The sequence below is a fragment of the Zootoca vivipara genome, chromosome 6 (genome assembly GCF_963506605.1).
Source record: "Zootoca vivipara chromosome 6, rZooViv1.1, whole genome shotgun sequence".
In the NCBI taxonomy this organism is placed as follows: Eukaryota; Metazoa; Chordata; class Lepidosauria; order Squamata; family Lacertidae; genus Zootoca; species Zootoca vivipara.
Window position 1 is genome coordinate 3,660,924 of NC_083281.1, and position 18,724 is coordinate 3,679,647.

Below are 18,724 nucleotides of genomic sequence, written 5' to 3' on the forward strand. Positions count from 1 at the left end.
CTCACCAGGAGTAACACCCAAGGCTCAAAGAGCTTTGGAAACGGCTCTCAGGTGCCCAGAACACGTCGTTGAATTGCAAAACCAAACAATTCTAGAAGGTGGTGGCGGGTTTCTTTGACAAGGAGAGATCTTTCCCCTTAAACCAAAGAAAAGGATCCCTCCAATTCTGGGTCGTTCGTGGAGGCAGATCACTAGGACGCCGAGCAAAGGCAGGGAGAGCTTCTCTGTGTTTCAAAGGCAGATTTGGGGCTCTGCCACGTGGAGAGGCACCACCGGGCTTTTCTCTTGAAGGCTGTGCTGAGAAATGAAAAGACCTTTCGTTTCTCAAGGGCTATTTAAGGAAACTGCTTCCCCAAAAGGGCATTTGTCTGTGCAAACAAAACAGACGGCGAGTGAGCGAGCAAGCAAGCGTACGCACAGGCAAGCTAACGAAGCCTCGGCTGCGAAAATGGCTTGCCTTCGCCGTCTTTTCAGGGACGTGCGTGGGGCAGCCTTCGAGAAACATTCAAGAAGCTTTGAACTGCAACTCCCACCAGCTGTCTGGCAGGGGAGCCGATGGCAGTTGCAGCCCAAAATGTCAGGAGAGCATCGGAGGGCTGGATTTGTAATGCCGCCTGCCGTTCCGGCATGCGACAGGCCTCCTCTCCTTCCGCCCATATCCGAAGGAACCGCGATTCGTGCTACCTGGGGTCTCAGTTTCAAAGAGCAGCGTGTGAGACGCTCAAACCGGTTCTGTCCCAAAGACCAGGTGGGCAGAAATTGTTAGGAAGGAGAATTTTTAAAGAGAGAGAAAAAAGCTGTTCAAACTCCCAAACTCGCTTCGCCTGCCTCTCTTGCAAAGCCTCGCCAGATAGCTCTTCCTCTGCCTGTTGCATCCTGTGGCGATAACCAACTCTGGTTAACACTCGGAGGCGTGGCAGAGCCTTCTCTTGTGGGGTGCAAGGTCCTCCAAAGTCGATACGATGTGGAGCCGTGCAAAAACGCCACCCAAACCTTTGGTGGAAGTGAGCTGCCTTTGGCCACCGAAACAGGGGACCCCCTCACCGCACTTCTTTCAGGAACGCAGATCAACATGGTAAGAGGCAAGGAGAGGGGCTGTCTCTCATCCCCCCCGCCAGGCACGACACCATCTCGCCGAGATCTCTGGGCCGGGCCAGCTGCGCGCAGGTGCTCGGCAGAAGCCTTCGCTCATGGGCTGAAGAACCCCTGCGGATTTGGGGGGGAGAGAAGGTCCGGCCCAAAACTGACACACAAACACACACACACAGAATGCTTAATGTTTGAATGAATGGCTCAAGGGAGCCAAAACGACTGCTTCTGGGTTCTGCACCTTGCCTGGCACAGCAGCATTTCTGACCACGCTGAGTCCCTTGGGCGCTCCTTGATCTCCCCACTTTCTGAGCGAAAAGCTGTTCCCCACCTCCCAGGGAATCCGGGGACGACGACGACGCGGCCACCCAGGTGACCAACCACGCAGGTTCATGACGATGCCCCCCCCACTTCGTGCCCCCGAAAGTTCAGTGAACTGTTCCTTAATAATAATTCTTAAAAAAAAAAGCACGACAGTGCTACAATTCTGTGCAAGGATGAAAAAAATAAATACATGATTTAAAAAATAAAACAAAGAGAGAGAAAGTTCACAGTATCACTTACAGATAGGTAGCTACAATATAGTGCACTTTGAGGGGGGGGATATATATGTATAAATTGGTCACTACCCAGAATTAAGGGGCCCTTTCCCAACTTGATACACACGCCCAAGTGGGAGGAGCTGTTTACAGGTCGCTGCTTAGATGGAGATAAATATGCATTTGGGGGGGGGGAAGGAGGGAGAGAACGAGACACAGTTGACGGAGGTTTTTCTTCCTGTCTTCCCCGGGGCTGAGTCGGGATCCAGGAGGTGTGACGCCGACGCCACCCTCTCCCGTCCCAGCAGAGCGGCAGCAGGGCCGGGCGAGAGGGGACTCCGCGACTGGTGGCAAGAAGGACGATTTGTTTCTTGGGGTTGGGGGCTTTGCATAGAAGTTACTGCAGGAGGGGAACAAAAAAAGAAAAGGAAAGAGAAAGGAGTTAATGGAAGAGCAAAAAAAAAAAAGTTTTCTCACTGGTATTATTTGGAAAAAGGCATTGACGCACAACGCCAGCCCCATTTGGCCGGTCGAGACTCATACGCCTACTTCATACAAATTGACACATGTATTGTGGCGTAGTAAATCCCGCAATAATTGTGGGGACAGACGGCTGCCAGCGCATGGCCCTTGTTGCTTTAAAGAAGGGTTTTCCCAAGCTGGGGCTCTCCCGCTGTTGTCGGACTACAACCCCCATCATTCCCCGACTGCTGGATGATGGGAGTTGTAGTCTGACAACAGCGGGAGACCTCCAGTTTGGGGGGAAAAACCTGCTTTAAAGGTTGCGTTGGCCGTCGCTGCGCAAACGTCAGGGTTCTTTTTCAGAGTTCCGTTGCGTTTTTCAACAACCTGTCCGCCTAAGATCATGGAAGCTCTCACACCTGAGACAGAATGCAAGGTAAAATACAGCATTTGTAATGTAACCGGCTATCTAACTGGCGACTAGAACCGCTTAGGAATTACACCTGACTACAAAATTCTCCATTTCTTTCATTGATATAAACCATGAAGGGGTAAACAGGTATTGGAGAAAGATTTCTGTAGTTCAAGATTCTTGGATTAATTTACAAGACCCTTAACAGCTTAAGTACCACCTGACCCCTTATATCCCTACCTGGTAGCTGAGATCTTTGGGGTGGTCACTCTCAATGGTTTCCCCTCCCATGGCTCAGGGGCATAGTGTGTAGCCCACACCAGGAGCTGTGTAGTCAATTTTGAGGGTCCGGCTCTGTGGAACTCCCTGCTGGCATGAGATCCGGCAGGTGCCCTCCCTGCTAAACGTCAGATGCTGGATTCTAGTAGGGTTCTCAAGTTCAAAAACGCGCTATGCCCATTTTGTAAACTTCAGGTTTTGCCACGTGGTTTTTGCATGCTACAGTGGAACCTCGGTTTTCAAACGTAATCCGTTCCAGAAGACCGTTCGACTTCCAAAACGTTCGAAAACTGAAAGTGGAAGCCTCAATTCAATAGAGAAACTCAAAACAGAAGCTGCATCGGATGTTCAGGTTCCGAGAAAACGTTCAAAAACCGGAACATTTACTTCCAGGTTTTCGGCGTTCGGGAGCCGAAACAAACGGAGTCGTTTGAGAAACGAGGTTTGACTGTATATACACACACATGCTGTTGTTTCGGCCAAGCGGTTTGTTGCGCAAACCGGTTTTGAGTGGCCATCCACAGCAATAAGGGATCTACCAATGTTGGGAATAATGAAGCAAGCTTTCGGGGACATGCAACGAGTCTGCTTCATCAGGGCACGGTCAGAGAAGGAGCTTTTCCCCCGAGCTCCACAAGGTTATCTCATGCACACACCCCAGCCGACTTACTGTATCGCTCTCCTCGTCAGAGACCGAGTGGATCTGAGTGTTATAATGGAGCGGCGAATACACCCAGCTCCTTTCGTCTGTTGGCTGCTGCACAGCAAAGCAAGAGCAAAGGCAGGCAGGAAAGGAAAACGAAGAAAGAGAAAGAGAGAGAGACAGATGAGAATAAGGACAGTTAGGAGCACAACTGTGCAGCAGGAAAGAGAAAGAGAGAGAGCACAGAGCACAGGCCAGCCTTCCTCCAAACAAAGGGGTGCCTTTCGGATATTTTAGGGCTGCGGCTTCTCTATCCGCTGGCCTCGAGAGGGGAGACAGGAGCCCCCCCCCTTCTGCAAAACAACACAAGTTTCTGCTCTGCAAACGTCTTAACTAGGAATACAGCACAGATGATTCCTGCTGGAAGCACAACAGCAGGGATACGGCAGAAAATTCTGGGGAGATTTAGCCATAGAAGCATTAACTGGCTGCACACTCCTCTATAATTTAACTATTCGGCTATGTTAAAAGAAACTGTGCCAACAGAGGGCAAGGGAATTCACACGACGTCTCTTAACCAATGCCAGAATTATCATTTGCAGAAACATTTGGAATGGTTGTTACCTGCTGGAAATTATATATATATATATATATATATGAATGAATAAATAAAAAACTAGGAAATGGTACGTACAATTAAGCTGGTGTATATGTCGAGAGCCGGCAACAAGACAACGTCTTTATTAAGGAGTCTTTTTATTACGTACCGGAGTAATAAGATACAGGATAATGTAAACCCAGCTGTGAACCTTGCAATGTTCATTTCTCGTGCTTGATTTTGGTATGGAAATCTGCTCCTGTATGTTTAAGTTCCGGATTTCCCCCCCCCTCTTGTTTTATTCAGCATCTGTTATTTCTCCTTTATTACGTTTTATTACAAATGCAAACCAAAAAGTAAGAGCCTTTTGGATCAGGCTGGTGGCCCGCCTAAGTCCAGCACCCAGTTGTCTCTCTAACAGCCTCGGGGGAGCCGTGGAAAGCGCAGCTGTTTCCTGCCAAGCGCTCCGGCCGTGTCCCAGGAATTGCCAGGGACAGACCTGCCCGAAGCTTATTATAAAGGATACACAAGAAAACAAAGGCAGCTGACAGAGAAGGCGAAGCAACTAAGCTGGAGAGGCAACTAACTCGATTTTAAGCTAGGCCAACCCTCAACACATACAAGCACACGCCCCTAACTTCTAGAAAGCAACAAGCAAGGCTTTGCAGGCAAACCAGTATAAGCCTTCTTCTAACGCAAAGAGAAGCGGCCCACAGGAATACAGTTCCCAGCAGCCCTGACCGTAGAGTCGAAAGGGACCCTGAGGGTCATCCAGTCCAACCCCCTGCAATGCAGGAAATATCTCGCCCAACGTGGGGCTTGAACCCACGACCCTCAGATGAAGTCTCGTGCTCTGCTGGGGTCCAAAAGTTCTTGGGAGGGCCACACAGGTTATCTGCGCCCCACTTCCAAAATCTATGGGTGCTACTAGAGGGGCAATGAAGCTCTGGGCTGCCAAGGGAGGTTTCTGAGTCTCCCCGACTCAATACTGAAATAGATTCTCTATATATGTGCGTGTACGCATCCCTCAACTGACTTTCCTCCCTGCATACCACCAAGAATTCGCTCTCTACTACCTTGCAACAGAAACAAAAGAATTTCTGCCGTGGGGAAAGACCAACACAGCTGGCCTTGATAGCTGCTTGGGGAAACCTGAACGATGAATTAGGAAGAGTCTGCCGTGAACTCACTATGAAACCACCGGCTTTCCCCCATCTTGCCTCAGCCTCAGTTTTCCCCATCTACAATATGGGGAGAATACCGACCTACCTTACAGGGCGGTTGTAGAAATACTGCAACGCAACTATATAAACTAGCTGTTCGTGTTAGGGCCGGCTAGCTTAGCACCGTGAGCGACATCGGCCTCAAGGAAAAAGGGGGGTCCCTCCGCCACCACAGCCCCTGGGCATTTCGAAGCTGTAGCTGAGCGCCGCCAGCAAATTTCACTTACGTCCACAGAGGAAACAGAGGCCGCTCGGAGCCTGCGCAGGCGGGGGGAATAAATCCAGTACCGTCCGTCTGTGAACTGGGTGGCGCACGGCAGGGCAGATGATGGAAGATTTTTTGGGGGGTTGGGGGTGGAAGAGGAGGGGGAAATAAGAAAGCAAGCAGAGAAAGGGAGATGGGAAAGGATGAATGGGAGGTGGAGAAAGAAAAAGAAAAAAGATGATGCTGGAAGGGGTGAGAATGAATGATCATGAAACAGAGAGAAAAGCTGATGGAGGCAGTTTTTGTATGGGAAGAGGAGGACTTGCTGGAGCTCAGCTGCATGGAAAAGGTTTTGCTGGAGCTCAGTTGCATGGAGGAAGATGTTGTTGCGGCAGGGGACGACACACACACACACCCCATTTGCAGGAAGGCATGCAGGGATGCAGCTCAGGTCGACACCCAAACAAACAAACAAAATCAAGGTCCAAAAGCACTCCTTGTAATCAGCAACGGGCTCTGCAGCCGTGCCACCTGCTTGAAAACCCCTCCTGGAGAAGGGGCCGGCTTTTGCTCGAGTTACCAGGCAAATTTGCGGAAGGACAGACACACACTCGCTCAAATAAGCCCAAAGAGAGGGGCCCTGGGAGTCAGCGCTGCTGCCCGACCCAGGAAATGTCTCCCCTTCTCACCAACAAGCCCTCGCACCTCTGAGAAGCCAAGATTTTGTTATCTGTGCACAAAATGAGCCGTAAATCCGTGAAGCAAATCAGGTTTCCCGCGAGGGCAGTTGTTGCAGGACAGGGCTGGGTGGGTGAAGATGGGGGAAACCAGCCAAGGGAGAGGGGGAGGAAGGACGGGTGGTGTAAATCTGCCCTATGGGCCTAATCTGAATTTGAATTCGCAGCTCTTTGACTCCAAAGGACAAGGCTCTATGCAAGCAGCCCTGCTTATAAGGAATCGGAACAGCCCATCTGAGTCCAGTAACTACCTCGCTGAGGACAGACCTTCGCCTGAAGGTAATAGCTCTTCTGCTGAGCTGCTGAAGAAAGCTGCAGGGACCAGCCAAGAGAGCTGTCAGTCGCCAGCCTGGCACTCAGTGATCTCCATGTGGTTGCAACTGGACCCGCACCAGTCGCAAAACATAGCTAGCGCCTGGGGGATTCTCTGTATTTATCTCCCAGCTTTTTCTCCAAGGAGTCCATGGTTCACCCCCTCCTCAGTTAATACCTACAACCACCCTGCGAGGTAGGCTAGGAGGCAGCAGCAGACTCCAAGGTCACCCAGTGAGCTTCATGGGGGGAGTGGGGATTCGAACCCGGGCCTCCCAGCTCCTAGTCTCTCTTAGGCAAACTAAGGCCCGGGGCTGGATCTGGCCCAAACACCTTCTAAATTATCAGCGTGTTTTTACATGAGTAGAATGTGCCCTTTTGTTTAAAATGCATCTCTGGGTTATTTGTGGGGCATAGGAATTCGTTCATTTCCCCCCCAAAATATAGTCCGGCCCCCCACAAGGTCTGAGGGGCAGTGGACCAGCCACCTGCTGAAAACGTTTGCTGACCCCTGCTCTAACCACTACACCCCACTAGCTTCCTAGAGTTCTTCTGCTACAAGGAAAGCTCTATAAATTAAGTAGGTAAAGCCAAATGCCCCTTAGAGAAGGATGGAAAATATTTTCCTTAAAGCTTGAATTGGTTTCGTTCTGGATTGTTTTATGCGATGTTTCGATAAACCGCTTTGAGGTTCTTTTCTTTAAAACATAAAGCGGTCTGGAAATGAAATGAATAACAACAACAAGCTTCACTGGAGAAAGAAAACGGCACCCAGACATTGCGGTTGCAGCAACCGCAATCTCGATTTAAGGTGCCGTTTGACAATTAGCTTATCTATCAGAGTTTCTAAAACTGGATAGAAGCAAATGGTACCTTGGTTCTCAAACGCTTTGGTTCTCAAACGCTTTGGTTCTCAAACTCCAAAAACCCAGAAGTAAGTGTTTCGGTTTTCGAACTATTTTTGGAAGCCAAACGTCCAACGCTGCTGTTGGCTATTGTTTCCAGGGCACCTGCACCAATCAGAAGCTGCGCCTTGGTTTTCAAACATTTCTGAAGTCAAACGGACTTCCGGAACGGATTGAGTTTGGTGCTTTTGTTTTTGCTATTTATTTTGCGTTTTTGTTTTTGAGGCTTTTTCGGATAATTTGTTTTTGTGACTGTGTGGAACCCAGTTCAGCTACTGATTGATTGATTGATTGATTGATTGTGCGACTGCGGAAATGGATAAAAGCCCCCCCTCCAAACAATGACTATCATCAGTGCAGGGAAGAAGGGGGGAAAATAAATTTTCATTTTCATCATCTACAATACTGTCTTATTTTATAGTACAGTATTATTGCTTTCATTTTATGGATCAATGGTCTTGTTAGATAGTAAAATTAATCTTAAATTGCTGTTTTAGGGGTTGTTTTTAAAAGTCTGGAACGGATTAATTCGTTTTGCATTGCTTCCTATGAGAAAGCATGCCTTGGTTTTGGAACGCTTTGGTTTTCGAATGGACTTCCAGAACGGATTAAGTTTGAGAACCAAGGTGCCACTGTACAGAGGCTGACCCCCTTGGGCTCCTCGAGCTCCGTATCGTGTACGATGACTGGCCAGGTCTCCCCCGGGATTTGGGGCAAGTTTTCTTTCCAAATCCTAGCTGGAAGGCTGAACTGAAGAAAGAATGCACGCATGTTGCTATTGCTCTGCTCAGGGAAGCTACGCCTCCCACAGTTGCAGAACCAATGAATGCAGGAGAATGTTGGGTTGGGTTTTTTTTGGCGGGAGGAGGAATGACACACTCAAAAAAAACAAAAAACCCCAAAACCGGGAAAGTCACAAACACAGCAGTCCACAAATGCCAGATGGCCAATTCCAAACAGCAAATGTTATAATGAACAAAGCAACCCAGGCAGATTGTGTTTCCACTTCACATGCATTTCAAACCACACAGCGCAGATTTTTTAAAAAGAAGAACGAAACGAAAAGCAAAACAGGAGCCGATTCCCTCCTGCAGCTGTTTGGAGAAGCTGCTGCAGAAGCAAAGGAGAAAAGGAAGGGGGGGCAAGAGAGGGGGGGAGGCAGATCCAAGGCAGGATCCATCAAGGGTGTGTGTGCTACTGCCCCCTTTAACTGAAAGGGCTGGGCTGGAGTCGCTGAGGGGCACAAGGAAAGGGGCCAAACCCAGTCATCTGGGGCTGAGACTGTTCAGCTAAAAGCCGCCGGAGAGGGCCGGAGTGAGTGTCAGTCCTACTCAGAGTAGCCCCACTGCGGGCAGAACACAAGGGACACCCAAGCCATGCATTCAGAGCATCGCTTCAAGCAGTCGTGGCTTCCTGCACCCCAAGGGATCCATGGAAACTGTAGTTTGGTCAGGGTGCTGTTAGGAGAAGCTCTCATTCCCCTCACAGAACCGGGCAGACTGGCTCAGCGGTTAAACCCCCCACCCTTTCCCAGGGAATGCTTGGAATTGTAGTTCTGAGAGGGGGGGGGTTTCCTAAGAACCCTCGACAAACTACAGTACCCAGCAATCTTTGGGGAAAGCCACAACTGCTTAAAGCGACAAATGCATAATGAGGATGTAGCCATGGTTGGATACAGCTCCGGATCTCCCCCCAGCCGACCCCAGCTGGGCAGGGGATCAGCATGAGAGTCTGAGGGGCACAGAGGCAGCTAGAGAATGACGGGCCTTCAAGGTGGGACTGCGCAAGGGAGTGGAGTTGAACTCCTCCTGCTTCCTTCCAGGGGTCTTTCCTTTCAATGGGTCTACGAGTAGGGATTAGGAACCCAAGGAGAGAGCTTGCTGGATCAGCCCTGTGGCCCATCTGGTCCAGCTTCCTGCCGACCAGATGCCCCTAGCCGTGGAGGCAGAGCCTAGCAATTGTGGCTAGGAGCCTTCAACAGCAGCTCCTCTGTGAAATTTGCACCGACCCTCTTTCGAAGCCGCGGACGTTGACGGCCAGCGGCGTTACGCAGTTTAACGATGCGCTATGTTTAACCGCGCGCACGTTTAAAGTTCCCTGCTTGTAGAAAGCTAGGACATCAGTAAGATGCCAGTTTAATTAAGTGCAAGGGAGTTTACCAGCCCAAATTTGTTTTAGCCACGCACTGCGTGAAGGACTTTCTCTTATTGGTCCTGAATCTTCCGACAGTCACGACTGAATACAACTGGAAGAATACGACCTAATGTGCCGGGGCCATTTGACTTGGGACACTGGAGCGCAGGGTGTATCTCCTGTCTTGCTTTTAAAAAAACCATGGCGTCACTTCCTGTCTTACTGAAGCCACTTCTGCCCTTAACCTTGCCACTTCCTTGGGGAAATGAGTCTCTTTTTCTCCTTATTTAAAAGCATGGTGGGCATTGCAAAAACAAGATGCAAAAACAGGGTGCCATGGAGGGGTAGGGCCGAGGCATGTCTGGTCTAAGTTCTAGCAGGTTTGGGAAAAGCGAACAGATGAGATTCAGCGTGAGAATCTGCGCCCACTCCAAACACACACACACACACACACACACACACACACACACACACACACACACACACAACTTTTAAGCACCCAGACTCACTTTTTCCCTGATTCAGCCTCCCTAGACTTCGTCCTCTGAACCCGACTCTGGCTGGAGAGAAAAGGACCAAGGCCGGTTCACCGATAGTCCTTGGAGTCATCGCCTCCTGGGCTGTCTACCCAACTCAGGGGAAACACAGCAAGCTTGCCTTACAACGAGTAGCAGCTCTCGGGGGTTTTAGGCAGCACCCCTTCCTGGAGATGCCTGCAGACTCTGAACCTGGGGCCTTCTGTGTGGGAAGCAGACGCTATACTGCTGAGCTATGTACTTTTATTTTGAGCGAAAGCTAACATCCTAGTCCTCATGGTTCCGAATAAAGCACTGGCTTGAAAGGGAGCACCAGGAAAGGAAAGTGCTTTCTGTAGAGGTCAATATTGTACACAAGCAGCTCTCTGGAGTTTTGAGCCCGGGACGTGCCAGGAATTTGAACCCGGGACCTTCTGCCTCCCAAAAAACAGACGCTGTGCCCCCGAGCCACAGTCCGGCTGGCGTTTTTATGAACTCGAGGGGGAAAGAAAAAGAGAGAGAGGAGGCACAGCGAAGCCGAACGCTTTTCTGACCCCCGCAATTTCCGTTCGTTTATTTATAAAATGGAACTTACAAAATATATATCCGGGACAGGGAGGTCCTCCTCGTCCGAAGCTTGGCTGGCGGGTTCGGAGGCCTGGCTGGCTGTCTCCACCTCTGTGGGCGCCTTCGACAGCACTGTGGCGCAAGCCAGAGAGGTCGCCTCCCTGGAAAAAAGAGCAGACGGTGAGAGGGTATGGAAAGTTTGGGTCTGGGCTATTTGCTTGCAGGAACAGCACCCACCCCACCCCCCACTGCAACCCCTCATGGTGGTTTTGTCAAAACCGCAAGGCCGCACAGTCAGGCCACTGGGTCGACCTAGCCCAGCACTGTTTACACTGACAGGCAGCAGCAGTCTGGGGACTGGTTCAGGGCCATTTTGCTTGCAAAACTGAGCTTGGCCCCTGCCCAAAACCAAGTGCCTGCCCACCTGTCAACAGAGCCTGCTCAACCCGTGCTCTAGCATGGGGGCTGCAAAGGGACAGAGGCTTTTTGAACGCTCCCCTGGGACGTTTTGCATGCATTACAAAAACGTAACTCCCGCAAATAGAAAGCTTGCCCATCAAAGAGAGAAGCAGCCTTTGTGTTGTTTTTTAGCTTGGCTAGCCTTAAACCCACCCCACCCCAAAAATGTAGTGCAGAATGTATTGATCTGATGTGTAGAGATCTTTCCTCTTCCAATTAATTCAAGAGGGTCCTGGAAGCTTCTTTGTGTGAAAGAAACAAGCAGAAGGTTCGTGATGTTTGGGTTATACCTTCAGAGAAGCTGAGCCCAGCAGACTTAAACTGGTCCTGTTGTCTCTTCTGTCAAGGTCATGCTGACTATAAAAGTAAGGCCAGAAGGAGCCTGGGTTTCACTTTCTCTCTTTTCCTTCTGGTGTGGTGTTCTGTACACAGTATACTAGAGTGTTAAGGTTTAGACTTGTTACAAGCTCTTGCAAGTTTAAGTTAAGTCGGCTGCAACTGGATTTCTTATGGGTAGCGCCAATACTGAATGCACTGGATTTATGACCATTATGCTCATTTATTTGCCTTCCAGTAGCAGTAAATCTCTGCTCGGTGAAATAGTAACTGCCTCTGGTATTATTTTTATAGGAATCCTGCAATGTCTTGTTTCTACTCTGCTAGCTATACGTTCAAAAGCACGTCAAAACTGCATGTAGATAAATAGGTACTGCTCCGGCGGGAAGATAGAACGGCGTTTCTGTGCGCTGCTCTGGTTTCGCCAGAAGCGGCTTAGTCCTGCTGGCCACATGAAAAACTGTCTGTGGACAAACGCTGGCTCCCTCGGCCAGTAAAGCGAGATGAGTGCCACAACCCCAGATTCGTTCGCGACTGGGCTTAACTGTCACGGGTCCTTTTACCTTTACCATTAGCTATACGCTGGGATCGACATTGAGTAGAATTCCATGACAGAGGGGGCCCTCCAACAGAAACCGAACTCTCTCCCTGTGGTCTTTTATGGGTTTCCAGACCCATTGCCACCCTGGACGCGATTCGGTTTGGCCAGCACCCTCCTGACCCTTACAACAGGGAAACACCAAGGAATTGGGACATGAGACGCTTCCTGCATCCAGAGCAGGTCCTCTCCCCACCCCCTCCATGTGCCCAGAAAGCTTTCGCATGCATCCCAGCGCAGCAACTTGCCCTGACCCTGCAGCAGCCATGTCTGGGACCACGATCTCGACATCACACTTGGGTTTCAGTTCCACCGTGATTTGCTGGAGGTCGTCTTCCGCCCGGAGCTGTTCGCGAGACCTGCGGGTGTGTGGGAGGAAAGGTATTATTATTATTATTATTATTATTATTATTATTATTATTATTATTATTTTCATTTCTGTACCACTTTATACTTTTAAGAAAAACCTCAAAGCGGTTTACAGCATATTAAAACATCAACAAAACAATCCAAAAACAAACGTTTCCAAAGAAAGTCAAATACAAAACATACAAAGTAACGTAACTAACAGGAAACTAAAATACTACCTTAAAAGTTCTCAAAATAAAACATTACAAAGGTGATCAACTGCATAATACATATTTAACACAAAAAAGTTAACAATAAAACCCCCCAACTTAAACATTTCCAAAGAAAACATTACTAAGTGAAGTCAAATATAAAATGCACATATAAAATAGCATAATTAACAAGGAAATGAAATATTATCTTAAGCGTGACACGGCTGTTTGGCAGGCGCAAGAAGATGGGGCAAAAGAATCAAATAATTAATAATAATATTTTTTTATTTATACCCCGCCCATCTGGGCTGGGTTCCCCCAGCCACTCTGGGCGGCTGCCACCAGAATATTAAAATAAAACATTAAAAGCTTCCCTAAACAGGGCTGCCTTCAGATGTCTTCTAAAAGTCTGGTAGTTGTTTTTCTCTTTGACATCTGATGTGAGGGCGTTCCACAGGGCAGGCGCCACCACCGAGAAGGCCCTCGGCGTTGGACCTCAGTGTCCAGGCAGAACGATGGGGGTGGAGACGCTCCTTCAGGTATACTGGACCAAGGCCATTTAGGGCTTTCGGATTTGCTGTCAGGCCTAGCAATGTCCCTCTGGTCCTACCAGGAGCCTCTTTAGTAGAGCTGAGTGAGTCTGGGCCCCACCCCCTAGGCCAGGTGGAAATGGCCTTCGCGACTCACAGCCAGGTGATGAAGCGCAAGGGCACCCAGAAGCCCATTTGGGTTTCAGGTTCCTACTGTTTCCTCCTCCTCCTCCATCAATTGAAAACTACCCAAGATGGTGGCCATTCACTGCCTCCTGTGGCAGGGAGTTCCATAGTTCCAACTACCGGAACAGGACTTTCTTTGATCTGTCCCGAATCTTATTAAACTGTAAGCGGTCTCTGGGCAGTGGGTCTCCAGGAGGAAATTTTCCTTCTGTTGAACCTTTCGGATGGAGCCGCCAGGAATGTAGTACTGCCTACACTAAACATTAGGAAGAACTTCCTGACAGTAAGAGCTGTTCGGCAATGGAATTTGCTGCCAAGGAGTGTGGTGGAGTCTCCTTCTTTGGAGGTCTTTAAGCAGAGGCTTAACAGGCATATGTCAAGAATGCTTTGATGGTGTTTCCTGCTCGGCAGGGGGTTGGACTGGATGGCCCTTGTGGTCTCTTCCAACTCTACGATTCTATGATTCTACACTGACTGGCAGCAGCGACTCTCCAGGGTTTCGGGTCATGGGGCATTCCCACCTAGTGGTGCACACAGTTCTCCTCCCCAATCCATCCTCACAACAGCCCTGTGCGCTTCCTAGCTGAGTGGGGATTTGAACCCTGGGTCCCCAGATCACTGGCTGCAATTTATTAAGCATGTTATTAGGCCTGGGGCACTGAGATCTAGGTCAGGCATAGGCAAACTCCGGCCCTCCAGATGGCTGGGACAACAATTCCTACCATCCCTATCTAACAGGCCCAGTGGTCAGGGATGATGGGAACTGTAGTCCCAAACATCTGGAGGGCCGCAGTTTGCCTATGCCTGATCTAGGTAAGGTAAAGGACCACATGATGGTTGAGTCCAGTGAAAGGCAACTATAGGGTTGCAGCACTCATCTCGCTTTCAGGCCGAGAGAGCCAGCGTTTGTCCGCAGATAGCTTTCTGGGTCATGTGGCCAGCAGAACTAAACCGCTTCTGGTGCAATGGGACACCATGATGGAAACCAGAGTGCACAGAAATGCTGTTTACCTTCCCGCCACAGTGGTACCTATTCATCTACTTGCGCTGGCCTGCTTTTGAATGCAAGGTTATCAGGAGCTGGGACAGAACAACAGGAGCTCGAACCGCTGACCTTCTGATCGGCAAGCCAAAGAGGCTCGGTGGTTTAGACCACAGGCTGTGACCCGCTCCTGGGAGACACAAACCATTAGAGCAGAAGCACTCGACTCACCTCCCGTCATGTCCTGAGGACTGTGTACGCCGCCTGTGAAGGAACAAGCAGGGCATGAAAAAGCTAAAACTTTCAGCATTGAATATTCTTTTGATCTATATACCTATTGTTCGGAAGTGAACAATAGGACAACGGCAATGGACTCTACGCGCCCTAATGGCGGCCAAGAAACCGATGTTGATGAATTGGAAGAATTAAAAATATTATCCCCATTAATTGACGGACTGGGAATATGACAACGCTTAGCAACATACGGATGGGCGGCTTACAGATGTAGACTTCATTTGGATACATAGGACAATGTTTGGCATCAGTTTATACAGAATGAAGCAGGTGATTAACACCTACATAAAGTAATACCTTGGAAGCCTAACGGAAGCTGTTCTGGAAATCCATTCGACTTCCAAAACATTTCAGAAGCCGCACTTTGGGAAACACGGTACTACCGTAATTGATCATCAGGATCCCTTCCAACTTTTAACTTCTATGCACACATACTTATTTACTTAAGATAATAGTAATTTATTATTTATGGCCCGCCCATCTGACTGGGTTTCCCCAGCCTCTCTGGGTGGCTCCCAACAGAATATTAAAAACACAATCAAACATCCAACATTAAAAACTTCCCTAAACAGGGTTGCCTTCAGATGTCTTCTAAAAGTCAGGTAATTGTTTATTTCCTTGACATCTGGTGGGAGGGCATTCCACAGGGCGGGTGCCACCGCCGAAAAGGCCCTCTGCCTTAAGAGACTTTCAACATCCCTCTTCTGTATTGCACCAATGCGCCATGAGCCCTGTTTTCCCGCAAAGGCAGTTACATCAACGAGACCCGTTAACATCAGCCTGTTTGCTGTCTCTTGAAGTCCCGCTCAAAAAGACAGTGATCAAAAACCACCCGGAATCTGAAAAAAGCTTATAGAGAGAAGCGCCTAGTTGCTCTTACCTGTACCTGGGCTGTTCCGAGGACTCGGAAGGAGACCTCTCGGGGACGGAAAGAGAGGTGGACGAGAGGGTAGTGGCGATGGAGGCGGTGGTGGCTTCTTCAAAGGACGGAGGGGTGCAAGGGAGCAGGTCTGGCCGGCCTGTCGTGGCAGAGACAAAGGAGAGGACATTTTTAGCTGCCGTAGGTTCATTGAATCATAGAATCAGAGTTGGAAGAGACCACAAGGGTCATCCAGTCCAACCCCCTGCCGAGCAGGAAACACCATCAAAGCATTCTTGACATATGCCTGTCAAGCCTCTGCTTAAAGACCTCCAAAGGAGACTCCACCACACTCCTTGGTAGCAAATTCCACTGCCGAACAGCTCTTACTGTCAGGAAGTTCTTCCTAATGTTTAAGTTTAATCTTCTTTCTTGTAGTTTGAATCCATTACTCCGTGTCCGCTTCTCTGGAGCAGCAGAAAACAACCTTTCTCCCTCCTCCATATGACATCCTTTTATAAATTTGAACATGGCTATCATATCACCCCTTAACCTTCTCTTCTCCAGGCTAAACATACCCAGCTCCCTAAGCCGTTCCTCATAAGGCATCGTTTCCAGGCCTTTGACCATTTTGGTTGCCCTCTTCTGGACACGTTCCAGCTTGTCAGTATCCTTCTTGAACTGTGGTGCCCAGAACTGGACACAGTACTCCAGGTGAGGTCTGACCAGAGCAGAATACAGTGGTACTATTACTTCCCTAGATCTAGATGCTATTGGCATGAGTGCTGGCTACACACACAAACACACACGTCTGCACAGCCACACTCTAACAACACAAGGGAAACAGAGTCCTACTCAGGGTGAAAGTGACAGCACAGCTGTTCTCTCCCCTTTCCGGAGAAGACATCGGTCTCACCAGGGGCAGGAAGTTGTTCTGTGGGGAGTTGAGCAGCCCCCTCGCTGCAGGGAGGTTCCCGGGAAGAAGCTGGGGTGCAAGCGAGTTATCAAAATCCCCTCACACAGAGAGGTAGCCAAAGCTGGAAGCCTGGTTCTGGTTCAGCCACGAATTCATTCATAAGCACAACCACCACCTCTGGGCCCCAGAACAGAGAAGGGACACCTCAACTTCTTCCAGGACAACTTTCTACTAAGCTAATCAGAGAGGGTGTCGGAAAGAGGATTCTTACCTTCCTCCCTATTCTGGGCAACGTTAGCACCTGCAACAGCACAGTAAGAAAATTGGAGGAGGGAGAGAAGAAAAATATTTGTGGGATGGTACTGCTATTTTGAGACACACTATTTGCCAGTACAGTGGTACCTCGAGTTACAAACGCCTAAGGTTACAAACTCCACTAACCTGGAAGAGTTACCCAGAGTTGAGAACTTTGCCCCAGGATGAGAATGGAAATCGTGTGCCGGCAGCACAGCGGCAGCAGGAGGCCCCATTAGCAAAAGCACGCCTCTAGTTAAGAACAGTTTCAGGTTAAGAACGGACCTCCGGAATGAATTAAGTTCATAACTAGAGGTACCACTGTAATGCTACACTGGGCACAAGATATAGGGTATAATATACCACTTGAATCATGGTAAAAGCTGTGAAAAGATAAATTAAAATTGACAGCCTGCAGCTCATTAAAAGAAAACTGTATGAAAATGATGTATAGATGGTGTTTTAACACCTGTAAAGCTTGCTAAGATGTATAAAAACTCATCTAAGTTGTGTTGCAAATGTAATAGAAAAGAAGGTACTTTTCCCATATGTGGTGGACATGTAAAAAGGTAAAGGGCTTCTGGGAAATGATATATAATGAAATGAAAAAGATGTTCAAAAATACATTTCTTTAAAAGCCCAGAGGCCTTTTTACTAGGAATATTAAATGACGTACCAAGGAAGCAAAAGCGATTATTTATGTATGCAACCACAGCTGCTAGAATGTCACTTGCCCAGAAGTGGAAAGATGAAACCATGCCAAGGAAAGAAAAATGGAGGACTAAGATGATAGGCTCTGCCGAAATGGCAAAACCAACCGTGAAGAACAGGCACCAAGATGGAGGAAAATTTAATCAAGATTGGAAAAACTTTATAGATTATTTTAAAGGACACTGTAAGAACGTGGAAACAGGACTGTTGCAGCATTTATGAACTGAAGGTAGAATTATGATGTGAAAATAATTGGAAATTAAGTGGAAAAATAATTAGATGCAATGAAAATTATAAAGCGAAAATTGGAAACCGGGAGGGGGGGGAACTCAATCCATGTAAATTCGGATTGCATTTCTATGTATAAGAAAAATGTTATTATTAGAAAAATTGAAAATAAAAAATATTTTTTAAAGAAGACACACGCTATACGCACTAAAGGGTGTGGGGGTGCCAGAGAGGAGGTCAACTGCTAAGGAATGGCCGCAGGCGAGGGGAGGAGGGGGGCCGGCAGGTGATGTGCATTACCTTCGTCATCTAGGGTGGGGTAGCTCCTGGCCCCTCGGAGGTCGTACTGGGCTTCGTCCTTCTCCGAGGGGAGCTGGCTTGCCGAAAAGGCGGCCAGAGGGCCAGAGGGCTTGACGGCTAGCAAGGCACTCCGCCCTTTCTTCGAGGGAGAGACCCTCAGAGCTGCAATTGGGGGGAGGAGATGGAGAGCAACAGCAACGTCAGTTTGGCTCAGCGTTTGGAGAGGAAAGACGGGCAGGGACAGATCCCCTGGCTTGTGTCAAAAGCGTTTCCCAGCCAAAGGAATGCACACAGCAGACACTTATTGTCAAAAGGTAAGACTTGCATGTCTGGAGACCTACGTGGTTCAATCTAGCATCTAGGCCAGGCTTCCTCAACCTCGGCCCTCCAGATGTTTTGAGACTACAATTCCCATAATCCCTGAACACTGGTCCTGCTAGCTAGCGATCATGGGAGTTGCAGGTCAAAAACATCTGGAGGGCCTTCCCTCCCTGCAAGAAGTGAGGTTGCAGGGAACCAGGCAGAGGGCCTTCTCGGTGGTGGCAGCCGTCCTGTGGAATGCCCTCTTGGCTCCCACCAGATGTCAAGGAAATAAACAACTATCTGACTTTTAGAAGATATCTGAAGGCAGCCCTGTTTAGGGAAGTTTAGGAAAGCGCTGCTTTCTCCTCCTCCGTTCCTGCCCCCCAGCCGCCGACAGGAAGGACGCGGGACACAAATGCCTACCTCGCCGCCGCTGCTTCGCGGCCTCCCGCCGCTCCTCTTACGGGCCAGGGAGGGTTGTGAGGAGGAGGTCTACGCCGGCCTCCACCCTCGCTTCCCTGACGTGCCCTGCAGTGAGGCGGTGTCCGG

The 18,724-nt window shown here is 49.1% G+C and overlaps 1 protein-coding gene across 7 annotated transcripts in view; it reads right to left on the reverse strand.

Annotated features, from left to right (window-relative positions):
• Positions 1 to 278: 278 nt before the first annotated feature.
• The window catches only part of PIP5K1C (phosphatidylinositol-4-phosphate 5-kinase type 1 gamma), a 47,904-nt gene continuing 29,458 nt past the window's right edge, over positions 279 to 18,724 (reverse strand). Inside the window, exons 12-20 of one of the 7 annotated variants that reach the window (XR_004692771.2) lie at positions 17,873 to 18,034; positions 15,445 to 15,583; positions 14,502 to 14,534; positions 12,261 to 12,371; positions 10,648 to 10,780; positions 10,047 to 10,097; positions 5,473 to 5,547; positions 3,452 to 3,538; positions 279 to 2,028 (exon numbers count right to left, since the gene is read on the reverse strand). Coding sequence is in view for 3 of the 7 variants with exons in the window: in XM_035118682.2 (XP_034974573.1) it covers positions 11,990 to 12,371; positions 14,502 to 14,534; positions 15,445 to 15,583; positions 17,873 to 18,034 (716 nt within the window). In the remaining 4 variants the exon portion in view is untranslated. Of the gene's footprint in view, positions 2,029 to 3,451; positions 10,098 to 10,647; positions 12,372 to 14,501; positions 14,535 to 15,444; positions 15,584 to 17,872; positions 18,035 to 18,724 lie in introns of those variants that run through there. The other 6 variants (XR_009557710.1, XR_009557711.1, XR_009557709.1 and 3 more) reach the window with 6 other exon arrangements.